This window comes from Microcaecilia unicolor, chromosome 5, assembly GCF_901765095.1.
Source record: "Microcaecilia unicolor chromosome 5, aMicUni1.1, whole genome shotgun sequence".
In the NCBI taxonomy this organism is placed as follows: Eukaryota; Metazoa; Chordata; class Amphibia; order Gymnophiona; family Siphonopidae; genus Microcaecilia; species Microcaecilia unicolor.
Genome location: NC_044035.1, coordinates 326308148 through 326326763, shown reverse-complemented (window position 1 = coordinate 326326763; position 18616 = coordinate 326308148). Strand labels below are relative to the sequence as shown.

General features: G+C 47.3%; 1 protein-coding gene across 1 annotated transcript in view; it reads left to right on the top strand.

The window, feature by feature from the left end:
- The first annotated feature begins 4172 nt into the window (after nt 1-4172).
- Nucleotides 4173-18616, top strand: part of CA7 (carbonic anhydrase 7) — a 58935-nt gene continuing 44491 nt past the window's right edge. The window contains exons 1-2 of the mRNA XM_030204471.1: nt 4173-4293; nt 11651-11848. Of these exons, the coding sequence (XP_030060331.1) occupies nt 4254-4293; nt 11651-11848 (238 nt within the window). The 5' untranslated portion in view covers nt 4173-4253. The remainder of the gene's footprint in view (nt 4294-11650; nt 11849-18616) is intronic.

Genomic DNA, 18616 nt, shown 5'->3' with positions numbered 1-18616 from the left:
CCTGTGTCCCGCCCTCGTGGAAGTTATGTCAGACGAGGGCGGGACACAGGGAGGGAAGGAGGCCTGAAGGGAGGCGATCTGTTGCCTGCAGTGCTTTCACACGGAGGTGAGAAGCGCTGTGATTTCAATGCAGGGGGCCCGGCCCGGTGGCAGACGGTCAACGACGGAGGGCGGGTGTGACTGCGGCACCAGGCCTCCCTTGGAGACCCGGGCCCGGGGATCCTTGTCCCCCCTGCCCCCCCTCTCGGTGGCCTCGCTAATCAGCAGCAATTCGGAACTGGGCACACATTTTCCTACGTGCTATTCTTATAACAATTTGCGCTCAGATCCCATAGCGTGTGGGGTCTTGTAGAAATTTTTTGCAAGCTCTTTTTTTTTACCCTTCAGTGTATACAGTCTTAAAACATGATGATATTGTTCATATAGTTTAATTCCCCCTCCCACCCCCCAATCACAGACTTCTAAATCCTTTTTATGCATATTGCATACAAGCAGTGGTGCCTATTGAGGAGGCTCCATCCATCACACACACACACCCTGTCACCTTAAGAAGACCCATTTTTCCATGTTTTTCATACTCAGTCCCCGAACAGACATGTGCGAGTTTGCAAACAAAGGAATGAGAAACACAACTGTTTTGTCCCATAGTGGAAATTCAATAAATGGCACCCAAAGTTAGGTACTGATCTGCGCTAAGATAGTTTTCTGTAAAGTGCGCTCTGCGCAGAACAACCTGTATAGAATACTTGCTTAGTGCGCATTTCGTACCGAACTTTAGCTGCAAGCATTTATGTCGGCCCAAAGCTGGTGTAAATGCTCACATCCACTAATGGCAGTTAGGTGCACAAATGCAGGTATCCTACAACACTATAGTCTAAATTCTGGGAATGCCCTTGACCCACCCTTTCCCCACCCCCTTTGAAGTTGCGCACTATTGGGCCGATGCTCAAAACCTAACGCTGGCGTTAGAGGCGATTAGCGCTGGACTAGCACCAGCTTTAATGTGCCCCGAAGACTCTAGGCAGGAAACAACCTGTGCCTCAAAGATTAGCACAAATTGCATTTAAATGCAGGAAAACAGATGTAAATGAGGCCATTAGCTATTCCCTCCTAATGCTCAGAGGAACAGCCCTCAAAAGACCCTGCCCTAATGCTGAAAAGCTACCGCCAGCTCTGAGGTCGCATTGAGGGGTTAAAAGAGAAGATTTCTCATGATGTTCTTTTTGAAATCTGTCAGTTTTTATTTTATTTGAAAGAGGAAAGAAGCCCGTGCAAGCCTCTGAGTGCCGGTGGTCCAAAGGAGCCAACTTTTCAAAATGATTGGGGGTGCTGAATTTTTTTTTTTTACAGGTGGTGCATTCCCCCTCCCTCCCCCCCTCGTCCCCCCTCCCCCTCCCTCATCCCCCTCCACCTCTCTCCGAGTTCCAGGCTCCCCTCCCTCCCTTCGAGTTCCAGGCCCCCTTCCCTCCCCTCTCTCTCTCTTTTCCCTCCCCCTCCCTCCAAGTTCCAGGGTCCCTCACCTCCGAGTTTTAGGTTCCTGGGTCCCTCCCTCCGAGTTCCAGGGTCCCTCCCTCCGAGTTCAAAGGGCCCCTCCCTCCCAGTTCCACAGGGTCCCCCTCCTCCCTCCAAGTTCCACAGGGTCTCCTCCCTCCGAGTTCCACAGGGTCTTCCTCCGAGTTCCACAGGGTCCCCCCTCCCGCCGAGTTCCAGGGTCCCCCTCCCTCCGAGTTCCAGGGTCGTCGTCCCCTCCAAGTTCCAAGGTTGTCGTCCCCTCCCTTCGAGTTCCAGACCCTCTCCCTCCGAATTTGAAAAGTCATGTTGACTTACCTCATCGGGGTTATGGCGGCTGACAGCAGCGGTAAAAAGCGACCAGGCTCAGCGCTTACTTCAGTTTTCCCTTCTCTCTCTCTCAGCTCTGGTCCCGCCCTTGCGGAAACAGGAAATGAGGGCAGGACCAGAGCTGAGAGAGAGCGAAGGGAAAACTGAAGTAAGTGCCGAGCCTGCACGCTTTTTACCGCTGCTGCCGGCCGTCGTAATCCCGACGAGGTAAGTCAAGATGACTTTTAAAATTCGGAGGAAGGGGGCCTGGAACTCGAAGGGAGGGAGAGAGGAAGGGAGGGACGATGACCCTGGAACTCAGAGGGAGGGACGACGACCCTAGAACTTGGAGGGAGGGAACAAACTTCCAGTGGGTGAAATATTGAGGGTGCTCGAGCATCCACAGCACCCACGGAGTCGGTGCCTATGCCAGTGGTGAGGAACAAATGTGTGAGAGTCCAAGCAAAACCAAAAGTGGAAGCACACATTGGCTCCTGTTTTCTGCGCTTAAATAGCTTTTCAAGTGAAAAAAATTGAAAATCTTATATTTAAGGAGCAGAACAGCGCTGTTGTGCGCCTACACTTCAGGGTTCGAATGGGCATGTGCACAAGAGCTTTGCTTACCACAAGACTCTTGTGTTCATGTCAGTGGCGTTCCGTGGTTCACTTCCACCTGGGGCGGATAACTGCTGCGTGCACCCCCCCCCGGCTGCAGGGCAACATGGCACCCCCCCGGCGTGACCCCCTGACCCAGGCTACACGGCACCCCCCCCCAGTCCCAGTCCACAACTGTCTTACCAGCTCCATCGACTCTGCGCTGCTGTAAAAGAAGAAAATCGCCTCGTCGGCCCTTCCCTTACTCTCTCTGTCCCGCCCTCAAGGAAATAGGATGTTACATCAGAGGGCGGGACAGAGAGAGTAAGGGAAGGGCTGACGAGGCGATTTTCTTCTTTTACAGCAGCGCAGACGCGAGGCGCCGCACCACGCAGCTGCCAGGTGGATGGAGCTGGACTCGCCAGCAAAGCACCCCCCACCCATTGACACCCAGGGTGGACCGCCCCCACCGCCCCCCCCCCTTGGTACGCCACTGGTTCATGTGCCAGGCACATTCCTTCCCCTTGCACAGCTCACATCTAATTTCTATGCTGTTAATGTTGAGCATTGGGAAGTTATTTTTGTGTGCTGGCTTCACCTAATTGGCTAATTAGTTTACCCAAAGATCTGGGATCTGTGCCCAAATTTATGTGCCCAACATTGGGGCAACCTATGCAGAATCCGGGGGCACATATGCACTTCTCAAAGTTGTTATTAGTAAGTGCACCGTTCCACTCCTGATCGTTTGGTCAGATCCTCTGAGTCTTTTTACCCCTTGAATCACACCTCACTTTTTAAATTATAAATTTGCTGGGCTCAGGACCAGCCTTAGGAGGGTGTGGGATGAGTCAAATGCAGCGGGGCTTCCTCCCCCAAACTGACAGGTAATTATAGTGCAAGATATGGGGGGGGCTCCTTTAACAATGTGCAATCTAGAGCCACCGAGGGGGGGGGGGGGGATGACAAGATTACTCAACCTGGCCTGCAAGGGTGCCAGAAGGTTTTGCTCCCTCGATCTGTCTCCTGTGTGTCAGGACCCGGGTGATTGCCTTAACATGATAACCTGGGTCCTGGCACACAGGAGCAAGAGAGTAACAGACCAAGGGAACAGCAGACGCAGGAAGGTAAGGGGCAGGCAGGGTGTGGTGGTGGACTGTGTGTGGGGGTGGGGGGGTGGGGAGGTGGGCAGCAGTCCAAGTGGGGGGTGGGCGGCAGCTATGGTCTGAAAGGGGGGTGTTGCCCCCATTTGCCCATTCTACAGATGGCCCTGGTTGTGCTTCCTTATAAATCACTTTGGGGAGCATTTTGACTTTTCTGAATTCAAACAAGATTGGCCCAGGTTAAATAACTTTGATGACAAGTGACAAACTCCTCCGTGCTAGAAAATGTTTTCCAATAATTACATTGCTTGTAAGGTGCACTGATGTGTTAATATGTCTGGCTAGAATACCAATTGGAAAATTGGCATATGCAATACTGCCCCAGTTACAGTGCCACCAGGCTGAGTGGGCTCTCTTGCCAGCTGATTCTTCTGGCTGCCTGGTTTTGTTCTCTTTGCCTTCCCTACTGCTAGCGCCCCAGGCCCTCTTGCAGATATGATAGAGGCTGATCAGATCTGTCTGTGAGCTGGGGGGGGGGGGGGGGGTGAGGGAGGAGCGGATCATGGGATGACTTTTGGTTTCTAGTGGAACTCGTTTTCCCTCCCTGCTGTGTGACTGAGCAGCTCCCCCCGTCCTGTGCCTTTAAGAGGCTGACTTTGGTCATTATTATAAAGACAGGTAGAGCTGCTGCAGTCCACACACTGCCTTCATTCATTCCCAGAGCTGAGCTCCAACCGCATCATGACCGGGCAGCACTGCTGGGGATATGGAGAGGAGGACGGTAAGCGCCTTATTCTCTCTTCCTGGACCGCTGGGAAATATCACCCCCCCCCCCCCCCCCCCAGCACAACTGAAAGTTCTGCCCCAGTGGCTAGAGTCTCTAACAGGGCTTATGAACGGGAAACCTGGCTAGCAGCCAGCCTGCAGCACCTGGACTAAATGGGCTCTTCCAGCAATGCCATTAAGCCTCCACTTGTCACACACACGCACACGGGATTATAACTGGGGATGTTCTGGATGACAGAGGACACATCGTGTCGCGAATAGCAAGTCAAAGGTAGATGCATGCACCCTTTTACAGAAATCTAGCTCCTAAAGGAAAGAATCCACGTTTTGAAAGGATTTGTGTTTTGTCCTCTGCGGGGATGACAGACAGAAGGTAAATGTACTGAATTCCGATGAGGGCAGCGCAGGTAGTCTGCAATTGAAAATGTCACAACTGTCTGTCACCTTCATACCAAGGAGAACACAAAGGTATGGGGAGGGGAAATGGGACTTGATATACCGCCTTTCTGTGGGGTTTTTTTGCAACTACATTCAAAGCGGTTTACATATCTTCAGGTACTTATTTTGTGCAATGGAGGGTTAAGTGACTTGCCCAGAGTCACAAAGACCTCAGTTCCCCAGGATGTCCACTGCACTAACCACTAGGCTACTCCATGGAGAGCCATCGTTGCATTCCGCAGAAATTTTGATCGCTGGGGACTTCATCAGGCAGAGACCCAAACCATGTGGGAAGTTAGGTTAAAAATGTGTGGCTTTTTTCTCAGATGAGGAGGGGGGATAACTAGCGATTCCAAATGATTTAAATCAGTTTTATGGTTAATTGTTGTTTTAATTAAAATAACAAAACAAAAAAACAAAACAACGACAAAAAAGGTAATTGAATTAAAACTGTAGTGAGCAAGGGAGGGAACCAGCTGTCCAATACAGCTGTGAAGGAACACCTGGCTTAATGGGTGTTAGGGGCTGATGAGGCTAGGGGTTTGGATCCTCACAAACGGATCTCGCTATTTTGTTTACAGTGCAGCAGTCTTTCTCCAAAGAAGGGGGGAGGGGAGATCCTTCCTGCTCCACCACTCATAACCCTGGAAAGTGCTTTATTGGATAGGGGCATAGCCAGACCTCGATGGGGAAGGGGGGGGGGTAGAGCCCAAGGGGGGGGGGGGGGGGACATTTGGCCCACCACTACTGTCCTTCCCCACATCATGGTACCTTGGCTGGCTGGGTCCCCAACCCCCGCCATCTGAAGCACCTGTCCCCTGCTGCTCTCGCATTGCCTGCCCTGCTTTAATAAAACTGAGCTTGCAAAGGGCTGCATTCATCTGGATCCAGCACTCATTCCCTCCCAGAAGAGTCCTATACCCCTGGATCCAGCACTCATCCCCCCCCCCCTCCAGAGGGGTTGCATCCCCCTCGATCCAGGATTCACCCCCCCCCCCCAGAAGGGCTGCATCCTCCTGGTTCAAGCACTTATTCCCCCTAGAAGGGCTGCATCCCCCTGGATCCAGTACTCATTTCCCCTACAATGGCTGTATCCCCCTGGATTCAGCACTCATTCCTCCCTGGAAGGGCTGCATCCTCCTGGATCCAACCCTGATTCTCTTTAGAAGGGTTGCATCCTCCTGGTTTCAGCACTTATTCCCCCTAGAAGGGCTGCATCCCCCTGGATCCAGTACTCATTTCCCCTACAATGGCTGTATCCCCCTGGATTCAGCACTCATTCCCCCCTCCAGAGGGGTTGCATCCCCCTCGATCCAGGATTCACCCCCCCCCCCCCAGAAGGGCTGCATCCTCCTGGTTCAAGCACTCATTTCCTCCCCCAGAAGGGCTGCATCCCCCTGGATTCAGCACTCATTCCTCCCTGGAAGGGCTGCATCCTCCTGGATCCAACCCTGATTCTCTTTAGAAGGGTTGCATCCTCCTGGTTTCAGCACTTATTCCCCCTAGAAGGGCTACACCCATCTCAATCCAGCACTCATTCCCCCTAAAAGAGCTGCATCCTCTTTAATCCAACACTGATTCTCTTTAGAAGGGCTGCATCCACTGAGATCCAGCACTCATTCCCCCTCCCCCTGCCCCCCCCCCCCCCCCCCCCCCAGAATGACCCTATCATCCTGGATCCAGCACTGTTTTCTCTCAGAAGAGTTGCATCCACCTGGATCCAGCATTCATTCTCTTTATAAGGGCTGCATCCAACACTCATTTCCCTCACAAGGGCTGCATCCTGCACTGATACTGTTTAGAAGGGCTACAACCAACTGGATTCGGCACTCATTCCCCCCAAGAGGGATCTATTCCCTGGATCCAGCACTGTTTTCTCCCTGAAGGGCTGCATTCCCCTGGATTTAACCCCCCCCCCCCCCCCCCCCCAGAGGGACTGCATCCAGCACTCAGTCCCCTCTGAAGGGCTGTATCTACTTTAGGAGGGCTGAATCTATCCAGATCCATCACTCTTTTTCCTCCAAAGGGCTAGATCCACCTGTATTCAGCTGCAGCACCCAATCCCACAGAAAGAGCTGGAGGATCCATCCTGATCCTGCATTCAATACCACTAAATGCACTGGATCCACATGGAACAGCCTCCCACTTTAAGGTAGTACTGAGATAACTGGTGAGATCTGACTTTTAATTGGATTTTGTTCACACCTTTTTCAGTAGTAGCTCAAGGTGATTTATATTCAGGTACACTGTGTATTTCTCTGTCCCAGGAAGGCTCACAATCTAAGTTTGTACCTGAGGCAATGGAGGGTTAAGTGACTTGCCCAAGAGCACAAGGAGCAGCAGTGGGATTTGAACCGGCCACCTCGGGATTGCAAGAGCGGTGCTCTAACCACTAGGCCACTTGCAACTTTCCATGTAGAATCTCAAATAGTAGCAACAGAATCTCAAATAGTAGCAACATTCCATGTAGAATCTCAAATAGTTATTTATTTAGATTTTGCTCACACCTTTTTCAGTAGTAGCTCAAGGTGAGTTACATTCAGGTACTCTGGATATTTCTCCGTCCCAGGAGGGCTCCCAATCTAAGTTTGTACCTGAGGTAATGGAGGGTTAAGTGACTTGCCCAAGATCACAAAGAGCAGCAGTGGGAATTAGACTGGGCACTGTCTGGATGTCAAGACTTGGTGCTCTATCCACTAGGCCACTCCTCCACTCTACTCATCTCTGTCTGCTCTCTTTATACACTCACATGGATACATGCTAATACAATCCAAAATATAAATAAGGGATTCCATATTCAAAAAGCTAGAGGCCCTGCGGACCCTAACAAGCCTGCTTGATTGACTGAGTGTGGGATTGTGGAGACTTATCTAAAGGAATGGAAGGGGAGGGGGAGGTAGGGGCGGGGCAGGGGGATACGGGGAAGGAAGGGGATTAGCGAGTGGGAGAAACAGTTTAAGTAATGAAAATTGTAAGTTTGAATGACAATATGGGCGCACAGCCACCATCGGGGGGGGGGGGGGGGGGGTGCTGTGGCTGCTATATGTAAGAGTTTTCAATAATAAAAAAGATTTAAACATAAATAAGGGATTCCTGCTCTTGAGCATGAAACCGAAGAATAACAAAATAGTCTTGATTATATGTACCTAGTTATTTGTACAAAGGAGCAAACAACCGCAGAAGCCTCATATTACCCAATAATTGGTACATCAGGGACTTTTCAACTTCAATTATAGGTCTGCAAAAAAAAAAACCTGCATAATTTTTATTTTTAATCAATTCAACATCAATTTTTATACATTTTCCAGCATTCTTTTTTCATAAAACAGAGACCTTTTATTTTGCTTCCAAATTTCATCAGGGGCTCAGCTTTGTCAACAATCACAATCTCACAGGCCAGAGCCCTACCAGCGGGCTGACCTAAGAGGTACCTGGTTTGGGGCAGGGGCTCCAAGTGCCTCTCCGCCATCTTGCAGAGGTCTTTTCCTCCAATTTTCAAATAATCAGTTTTATACAATTGACTTTATTGCCCTTTATTGCCTTCAGACCGCTCAAAACACAGCAGCCAGACTTGTATTTGGTAAAATGCGATTCGAAAGCGCCAAACCCCTGCGGGAAAAGCTGCACTGGCTCCCAATCAGAGAGCGCATAGCTTTCAAAATCTGCACCCTGGTCCATAAAATTATCTATGGCGAAGCCCCAGGATACATGACTTACCTCATAGATCTCCCAACCAGAAATGCAGTCAGACCTACAAGAACTTACTTAAACCTCCATTACCCAAGTTGCAAAGGACTCAAATATAAATCACTTTATGCATCTAGCTTCTCCTACATAAGTACACAATTGTGGAATGCACTACCAAAAGCTGCGAAAACAACGTATGACCACCTTAATTTCCGGAAAGCATTAAAGACCCACCTGTTCGTAAAGGCATACCCTACGGACCCAACTTAAGGGCCTAAATCTCTACAGCACAACTTAAACAAACCTTATAATGTATACTATACAGCTCTCCTTCTCTACTATTCCTAACTGTTGTCTAGATCTATAAACCTTATAAGACTATAACATCGACCTGTATTTGTTTCTATACCGGAGCTGGCGAATGCCTTCACAGTACTATGTAAGCCACATTGAGCCTGCAAATAGGTGGGAAAATGTGGGATACAAATGCAACAAATAAATAAATAAATAAATAAAATTGCTCACTTGCATGCTAACACATACAGAAAAAAAAAAAGGTAAAATTAGCACAGGTTTGTGGACAGGCGCACATCAATCCATCAAGACCTCAGCCTTAGCCACTGATGGCTCCAATATCTTTTGTAAACATGGAGTTCTATCACTTCAAATTACCTCAGATGGGGTGGGGGTAGAGGATGCTAGGTATTATCTGTATGGTGAACTTCCCCTCCCTAATGTAGTTTTCAGGACCACAAAATAGACCTTTGTGATATAGTGTAAACAGAGCATGAATGAATACAATTTTGTTTTAAATTAAAGCTAATTTAATTTTGAATCCTTAGGATACATAGAACCTGGTCAATAACTGGGAGTGAAGCCTGCAGGACTGAGTGACCACTCACTCACAAGCTTTAAACCTGTGCTAATTCAACTTTTCTCTTTGCATCTGTAACTGACCTGAAATAAAGCAGGGAGCACAATGGTTAAAAGGATTCATGGGGGGGGGGGGGGGGGGGGGGGAATTCATAGTTATTACTACTACTACTACTATTTAGCATTTCTATAGCGCTACAAGGCATACGCAGCACTGTACAAACATAGAAGAAAGACAGTCCCTGCTCAAAGAACTTACAATCTAATAGACAAAAAAATAAATAAAGTAAGCAAATCAATAAATAAAGTAAGCAAATTTATTAGTAATATTTAAGTCACTGCTTAATAACTCAGTCCTCAGGGCAAACCCAACCAGGTTTTCAGATATCCACAATGAATATGTATGAAATAGACTTACATATCAAGAAGGCAGTCCATGCAAATCTATCTTGTAGATATCCCGAAAACATCATTGGCTGGCTGGGCTTCAGGGTCTAGATCGAGAACCACTGATTTAAGTTATTTCATCAAGCTGACAATGAAACTTGTATGATCTGGGATGGAAACAAACTTATGATGCAAAAACAGAAGAAACAAAACTTCGCAGGGATATAGACAGTAGAACAAACAGCGAAGTGGACTAAAAAAATGGATGACGCTCCAGGTAAAAAACTTTATTGATTGGTGAACACGACTTGACACAGCTGTGCTTCGGCCAGAGGGGCCTGCATCAGGAGTCTAATTACAAACAAGCATATAAAAAAAGTAAGTTTACAGACAAGCTTATAAAAAAAAAAATTAAAAACATGGATATCAAATAAATATAATTTTAAATGTCAACACAGTGTTTGGTATGAATTTGATTAAAAAGAGATAAGAGCTCAAATGAGAATACCAATTAAAAATACAAAATACAAATATAAATGCAAATAGCAATAAAGAAATGGCTCAAACATTTTAAAGATTAATATTATGTGCAGCATCATTGTTTGTTTTAAAGGGTACTAATTACAAACAAAATAAAAAAATTAATTAATAAATTAAAAAATGGACACTTCGCTGTTTGTTTTACTATGGAAACAAACTTAAACATTACATTTTTGATAAAATTTCACACTCTTCCTGTTGAAAAAAATAATAGCTTGTCATGGACTATCAGATTGTCGGTATAATAGTTTCATTTTAAAAGGGGGTCTTTTATTAAAGATTAGCTTGAGTTATTTGCAGCAGGGTCCAATTTATTCCTATGGGTCCTGCTGCAGATAACTCAAACTAATCTTTAGTAAAAGACCCCCTTATGGCCCTGTTGACTAAGTTGTGCTTTAGGCATGCTAGCATTGAGCATTGGTGCGTGATAATTTTTAGCATGCACTAAAAACGTTAACACACCTTAGTGAACAAGGCCATTACAGTGCTCTACTCTAATGTTTCTCCAGAACCACCAGACCGGGGTGGGCAACCACGGTCCTCAAGGGTCACAAATCAGTAGGGTTTTCAAGATTTCCACAATGAATAAGCATGAGTGCATACAATGGAAGTAGAACACTCAAATCAATCTCATGTATATTCATTGTAGAAATCTTGAAAACCCAACTGGGTTGTGGCCCTCAAGTTTTGTAGTTGACCATCCCTAATCCAGGTCATTCCTTTCTGGAGGCTCATAAAATGCAGATTAAATCAGGAATATGAAGCTTAAAATACACATTTCTCAATTTCTTGGTCATATCAACTTCCATGCTACCATGGTTCATTTTTACAATTTATTTATTTATTGCATTTGTATCCCACATTTTCCCACCTATTTGCGGGCTCAGTGTGGCTTACAATACATTGTAAATGATAGAAGTACAATTTGTTATAACTCAGTTATGGATTACATTGTGAGAGTTATGTGAAGACAAAGTCAAAGTATCGTTAGGGAATAGGACAAAGGAAGAGAACAATGGAACAGTGGAAGGAGACAATGGGAAACTGATAGGGTAATAGAACATTAGCAAGAGAACATTCAATGATGTTTTAAGAATCAGTCTGACTTTATTCTGGTCCCTTCCCTTCTTCTGAAATAAAATTCCCTTTCGCAGCCTGTTTCAAAGGTGCCTGGGAAGATGCATGCACAGGTTTGTCAGACGGCATACTCGGATTTCCTAACATCTAGCGAGGATGACTACAAAGGAGGAACTTCCGATAAGAGGGAAAACTTCACACACTTAAATCCCCTCAGGAAGGAGTTAGTCAGAAATACAAAAGATGTCCTACTAAGTGCTGATTCTTATGCTCTTCTTAGTCCTGTTATTTGAATCTACTTTCCATAAGCAAGATGAACTCATAGCACTCCCTTTTCTCTCTATTCAAAGGTCCGTCTGAGTGGCACAGGTCATTTTCTATCGCAGAAGGGGATCGCCAGTCTCCTATTGACATAGTACCTTCTCAGGCAACTTATAACCCCAGCTTGAAACCACTGGTGGTTTCCTATGAACTATGCACATCCCTTAGCATCTCCAACAATGGTCATTCTGTCATGGTGAACTTTGAAGACTATGATGACAAGACAGGTAAGGTAAATTTGCTGCAGAAGATTGGGGGAGAGGGGAGGGTTAAAGACAGGAGACTGTGCAAAATGTTTCAATATTCCACATTCTGCAATCATTGTAGTGCATGAAAGAGTTGCTTTGTAATAGCAGTTTCTGTTTTGGCATAGTGCTATGAACACCACCAAGAACTTCAGAGTGATAGGAGAAACAAACCTGTTGTCCCCAGTACAGATGAGGAACAATAACTCACTGAACTGTGCCTCTTCGAAGAGGGTCAGGGAAGCTGCGTAGGCGCCTACCCATGCCCAATGCATGCCAATTTGGAACTACCACCTTGCTACCGCGTGGCCTGGGTGGTAATTTCATTTTTTATGAGTGCCCATTATGCGTGCCAGACATTTTCTGGCATGCGGTGCTAACCGGGTGGTAATCGGCATGGTACACGTGCTGACACCCGTTTTCAGCCTACCAAAAAGTCCTCATTAGCATGCACTAAAAACACTGGTGTACCCTTGTAAAACACCCCCCACAGTTCCTAAAAGATACGTTGTGACGATGAACGTCTTTTTTTTACTAGAAACTTTTTCCCAACGGGTATGCAGATTAAAAACAAGATAAAAAAACAAAAAGCAGGGCGGAGAATCCTCAGCTTATAATATTCTCCTTAAAGATTTTGTGATTGTAATTGAAATTATTTACTATGTAAGCTGCATTGAGCCTGCAATGTGTGGGAAAGCACGGGGTACAAATGTAATAATAATAATAATAATAATAACAATAATAATAGGTGGAACAACTTCAGCCCTCCAATATACTATGCTGGGAAGCCAGTCCACTGCAGCAGTGGCATAAGTACCAGGGGGGGGGGGGGGGGGAGGAGGCTCCCCCAAAACTGATATGCTGTCTGCTGGTGGGGGTCCCTAAGCCCTGTTAGCAGAGGCCTTCCTCCACCTGATACTTGTTTTCCAGAGCTTCCGCAGTGCCTGCACTGCCCCCACTCCCCCGTGCATATGCTTGCTTTTAGAGAAATTGAGCATGCACGAAAGAGACTCACCTCCCCCCCACCAGTGTATGCATCAAAACTGGGCATGTGAAGGAGACAGGCCTCCCTCGCACATTTTCAATTTCACTAAAACCAACATGCACGGGGGGGGGGGGGGGGGGGGGGGGGGTGTGGGGAGGGAAGCAGGGCTGGCAGCACGATGACTCAGGAAAACAATTATCAGTTGGAAGAGGGCCACCGTTGGTGGGGTTGGGGGACCCTCACCAGCCCAGGTATGTGGGGTTGTGGTGGGGGCAGAGAACAGTGGGGAGGTGGGGTAAAATTTTGTTCTTCGCCAAAACCTGAGATCTGGCTTCGCACCTGCACTGCAGGTCCAGATGCTTTCCCCTGCTCTTTCAACGTGCTTTCTCTTTTTACCTCTCTCACTCCCACTCCTTTACCCCCAACTCCCGTTCAGATGTTCTTTCCGACCCCAGTGCACTTTCCCTCATTCTCCCTTCCCTCTATAGTTCTAGTGGTCTCTTATTTCACCTGTATCCTGGTGATTTCTTTCTCCTTGGACACTCCCTATACTCCTTATTCCCACCATCTATTTTTGACTCCGTTCCCCTTTCTCAGCTGCTTTTGTTGTTTTCACTTGAACATTGCCAGAAGCAGCAGAAGTCATTCATCACATGTTCCATGAAGAGACAACAAACAACTCTAGTTTACAGTACAATATTTGCAAGAAGACAGTAAGACAGTCACGGCCACGCTTGAATAAAAAATCACCTGCATGTAAAACAGTAACAGCAAATAGCATAGGAGAGCTCACCGACACAAACCATCTGTCCTTACCATGCTTTAAGGAACATTTCTCTCTTTTTTTTTTTTTTGTATTTTCACAACTTTTTATCACATGTAGAGCATAAGCCTATCTTCCATCCTCGTCAGGCAGGTTTTTAGAACTAACCTCAGAAACTATAGTAACCACTCTCCTTATTGATCGCCATTATTCTTTAAATGAGGGCCAGATTGTTGCTCTTGTCTCTTTGGATCTGTCTTATGTGTCAACATTTTTATTGATGACTCCACCTGGTAACACAACCATTAGAGTACATACACAACAAATTGTAAAGCTATCGTTCTTATGTACATTAATCTTAAGTTGCTATCATCAGTTTTTTGTTTTATAACAGTACCCTCTGGAACATTTCTCTTTAAAGGTGACCCTGATTCTGGTATAAGAATTATTTCTGTCTTGTGGCTGATTGGAAAGCAGGGAGATGCAACATTAATTTTTGTGATTTCAGTTTTGTACTCAATTTTGCTTTAACATTTTTAACTATGGTCTCCCATACAAAGTTCTGACATCAACTCTGCTTAACTGGGGACTGGTAGGGATGTTGGTTCATTTGCAATTTGTGCTTTTTCCTCACAAATTTACAGATTTTTTTCACACTTTAAAAAAAAAAATAAAATGTTTTTAACATATTAATATACTTAAGGGGGATTTATCAAGGTATGGTAAAAGATTGCCCTTTACCGCACCTTGATTTCCTGTGGGATTCAGCAACCTGTAGGATCCAGGTACTTCAGGTTGCTGAATCCAACCTTATAAGAATAATGCTGCTTGCGAGCCACCTCAGAAGCAGCATTATTCCCATGGTCTGGGAGCATCAGACTGCAAAGTAGTGGCCTAGTGCTCCCGTGTCGCACATCCCCTCCTACTGGCTACCTGTGAAATGGCATTGATGGTCTGGGGGGGGGGGGGGTCTTCAAGCAGGAGTGAGACCCAGTCGCTCCTGCCCAGTCCAGTTCCTTTCTGCAAATGGCACAACTACCACTAGGGGGTAATTGCACCATTTACAGGAAGGAGCCAGACTGGGCAGGAGCCACGGCCTGAAGACCCTGGGACTCCCCCCTTGACTCCCTGCACCCAATACCATTTCACAGGTAGCCACGGGAGGGGCTGAGATGTGCAAGGGGGGGGGATTTTTAGGCGAGGGAGGATGCAGGCAAGGCCGGGGGTGACCCTTTCCATGTGGCTTGGGAGTATTGGGCTGCGGCTTTGTGGCCCGATGCTCCCAGGTGGGAAAATAACCCCAGCAAAAAGCTGGGGTTATTTTACTGTGGTTTTTGGGCCCTAACACAACTTAGAGCACTGTTTATAGAATAGTGTTCAGTGCTCATTTTTTTGGGCACCCAAATTAAGGAGCCATTTACAGAATCTAGTTCCATATGTTTAAAAAAAGAAAACTTTCACATGTGATTCCTCAAGCTGGTATTTAACATTTCAAAGGTTTCATTATGACCCAGTCTTCTACACATCAGTAAGGATCATGATGATGGAATGCGCATATAAGTTTTTATTTCAGAGAACAGGTATGCAATTATGCCACCTAATATCTTTTTGGCTCTATGTCTGATTCATGCCAAATTTTCAGGACATATCAGGGGGTTTTATAAGGAACATGTCAGACCTGTGAGTTCTTGTACCAAGTAGAGCGCTGCCGAGCCCGGTACTCGGACCAGTTTCTGCTTGGCGGCCAGACAACGCTGGGTTTCACCTGTGCTGACCGCCATTCCCCAGAGGTTGAGCCCCAAGGTGCGGGCGGCCTGCAGGACTTACGAGATGGAGCAGGAAGCGGGGTGATGAATGTGACGGCCAGACAGGCAGCAGGCAAGAGAGTGATCCAGGTACAGGCAGAGTTAGTAGGCAGGCAGCAGACACGAGAGTAATCCAGGTACAGGCAAGGTCAGTAGGCAGGCAGCAGACACAAGAGTAATCCAGGTACAGGCAGAGTCAGCAATGAAGAACAAAGTAGAGGAGAGGCACACTACTGAGCAAGTAACACCTACCAATGTAGAAGCCGAAGCAAGGACTAAAGGGAGAGCTCAGCTGATAAAGTGCTGGTGTCTGACATCAGCAGGGAGAAGGGCAAAGCCATAGGACAAGAGCAGGGAAAGGAGGAACCGGAAGACCAGTAGGAGAGAAGCAAGGAAGCCAGGCAGAGGAAGAGTAGACCCAGGTGGGTGGAAGCAAAGCAATCAAGGAGCCTGGAATCCAGGCAGAGAGAGAGAGAGAGCAGAGCCAGGTGCATGGAAGCAAAGCAATCAAGGAGCCTGCAGCCAGAGAACTACGCACACATGGCTCAGGGCTGTGCCAGTCAAGTGTGCGTGTTGACAGGACCCTGCGCAGCCCGAGGACACCGCTTGCATTAAGGTAGGGGACATGACAGAACATGAGAGGAGTATTTTCTGGGTGAATCCACATTGCCAGGAATATGCATATGTAATGATACATCACTTAACATTTTGGTTTTGCCTCTGATCCACACCAGATTTTCAGGAGATGAAAGGCAGGTTTTTTTTTCATATAGGTATGCATATAAATTCCATTTTTTTTAAAGTTAATTTAGGGGAATAGTGTTTGTGTTGTAACATGTTTGCTGGTGTTCCCTTTTAGGAAAGAACAGATTCCCATTTAATCCTTCCATACGCAAGCAAAACTACCAGGAAATCATTTTGATACATTCTTACAACCACTTTTATAATGCAAAAAAATTCAAATTTTGTACTGATCAGGCCAGTGGAATGATATCCAGTCATATTTATTTGTGACTAGACATTTGAATGAAAGAATGCAAATGGACTGATACTTCCAGTATTAAGCACAAATTCACCCACCTGCCAACTGATGCGAGGTCAGCTGTATTATTTTGAGCCAGTCTATTTGTTAATTTTCCATTTAACACAGTAAATGTTGGCAGATAAAAGACTTGCACGGTCCATCAAGGTGGTCAGAGTTGAATCTGGCACTCTGCACAGGTTCCACTTCTTCGTGATTAAATACCTGCATAAAAACTTTATCTCCATCTCGCCCTGACAATTTTTGGGGCACAGATCGTAGAAGTCTGCCTGGCACTGGTCCTATTTCCCAACTACCGGCGTTGCCGTTAAAGCCCACTCCAGCCTCGTCCTGGTCTGTTTTGCCATTTGCAGGACCCAGACTGTAGAAGTCTGTCCAGCATTGGTCTTACTTCCCAACCTCTGAAGCTGCTGTCAAAGCTCACTCCAGTTATGAGGTCTTTTAAGGGTGTCCTAGTCACCTGTTCTTTTTCTATTTAGCATATGCTGTGAATGAGCAGAGATCCTCTCTGTACTGAGTGCTCTGTTTCAGTGGCGTTCCTAGGGCGGCTGACACCTGGGGCGGATCGGCGATGCGCCCCACCCCCGGGTGCAGCGCCCCCCCCCCCCCCGGCGAAGCGACACCCCCCCGGGTGCATTTTTACCTGCTGGGGGGTGCCACGCGCCTGTCGGCGTCGCTCGTTCCATGCTCCCTCTGCCCCGGAACAGGAAGTAACCTGTTCCGGGGCAGAGGGAGCACGGAACGAGCGGCGCCGACAGGCACGTGGCACCCTCCCAGTGGCGTGCACCCGGGGCGGACCGCACCCACCGCCCCCCCCCCCAGGAACGCCACTGCTCTGTTTTCCTAGGTGTTGGTAGTACCCTACCCCAGGTTTTCCATCTTGAGGAAAGTGACAGGATTTCTCCTTGAGGTATTGTATCGCCCGTGAAGCAGCCTGGCAGGGCAAAACACAGCCGTGTCAGGCACCCTTTTAATCAAATTTTACAATAAACGTCGTTCATCTCTCACCGTGTCTACTTCTGCAATTTCCGTTGTCCTGACTAGCGGATCACTTGTCCACTTGTTTCCCAGACCGTTTTTCTATTTAGGACAGGATAACTGGAATGTTTTCCAATGAACCAGATGTGGGTCCCATTCCTACAGGTGACCTGAAAACAGCCAACCGCTACCATGTAATAGATATTTGCATGGTATTTATTTGTGTGTGTGTGTGTGTGTGTGTGTGTGGGGGGGGGTTACTTCTTTTTCATAGGCGTAGTTTGACTGTTTCATTTGGGGGGGCAAAGAATGGGCGGAGCATATTAGCATATCATTTGCATATATACATATGCAAATGAATATGCTAATATGGAGGAAGGGAATTAAATTTACAGGCAAAATATCACAGATGCACATTTCAAAAAGCTGACACATTTCAATTAATAAATTATGAATAAAATACTTTTATTTACCTTTGTTGTCTGATCATTTAGTTTTTCTATTCGCTTTGATCCCAGTGTCTTCTTTCCAGTAGGCTTCCCTCTGCTCCCCACCCTCCCAGTCCCATCCATCTCTTGCTCCTTCCCTCTGCACACCATCCCTCCGTCCCATCCATCTTCTGCTCCTTCCCTCTGCTGTGCCTGACCTCTCCCAATCCCATCCATCTCCTGGTCCATCCCTCTGCTCCCCACCCCTCGCAGTCCCATCCATCTCTTGCTCCTTCCCTCTGCTTCCCACCCCTCCCAGTCCCATTCATCTCCTGCTCCTTCCCTCTGCTTCCCACCCCTCCCAGTCCCATCCATCTCCTGCTCCTTCCCTCTGCTTCCCACCCCTCCCAGTCCCATTCATCTCCTGCTCCTTCCCTCTGCTTCCCACCCCTCCCAGTCCCATCCATCTCCTGCTCCTTCCCTCTGCTTCCCACCCCTCCCAGTCCCATCCATCTCTTGCTCCTTCCCTCTGCTTCCCACCCCTCCCAGTCCCATTCATCTCCTGCTCCTTCCCTCTGCTTCCCACCCCTCCCAGTCCCATTCATCTCCTGCTCCTTCCCTCTGCTTCCCACCCCTCCCAGTCCCATCCATCTTCCCTCTGCTCCCCCCCCCCGAGGTCCAAGATGGTGACTCCGTTTACCCCCTCTCTTCCTCCCTCCCTCCCTCCGGTGCAGGCAACAGTCTTCAGC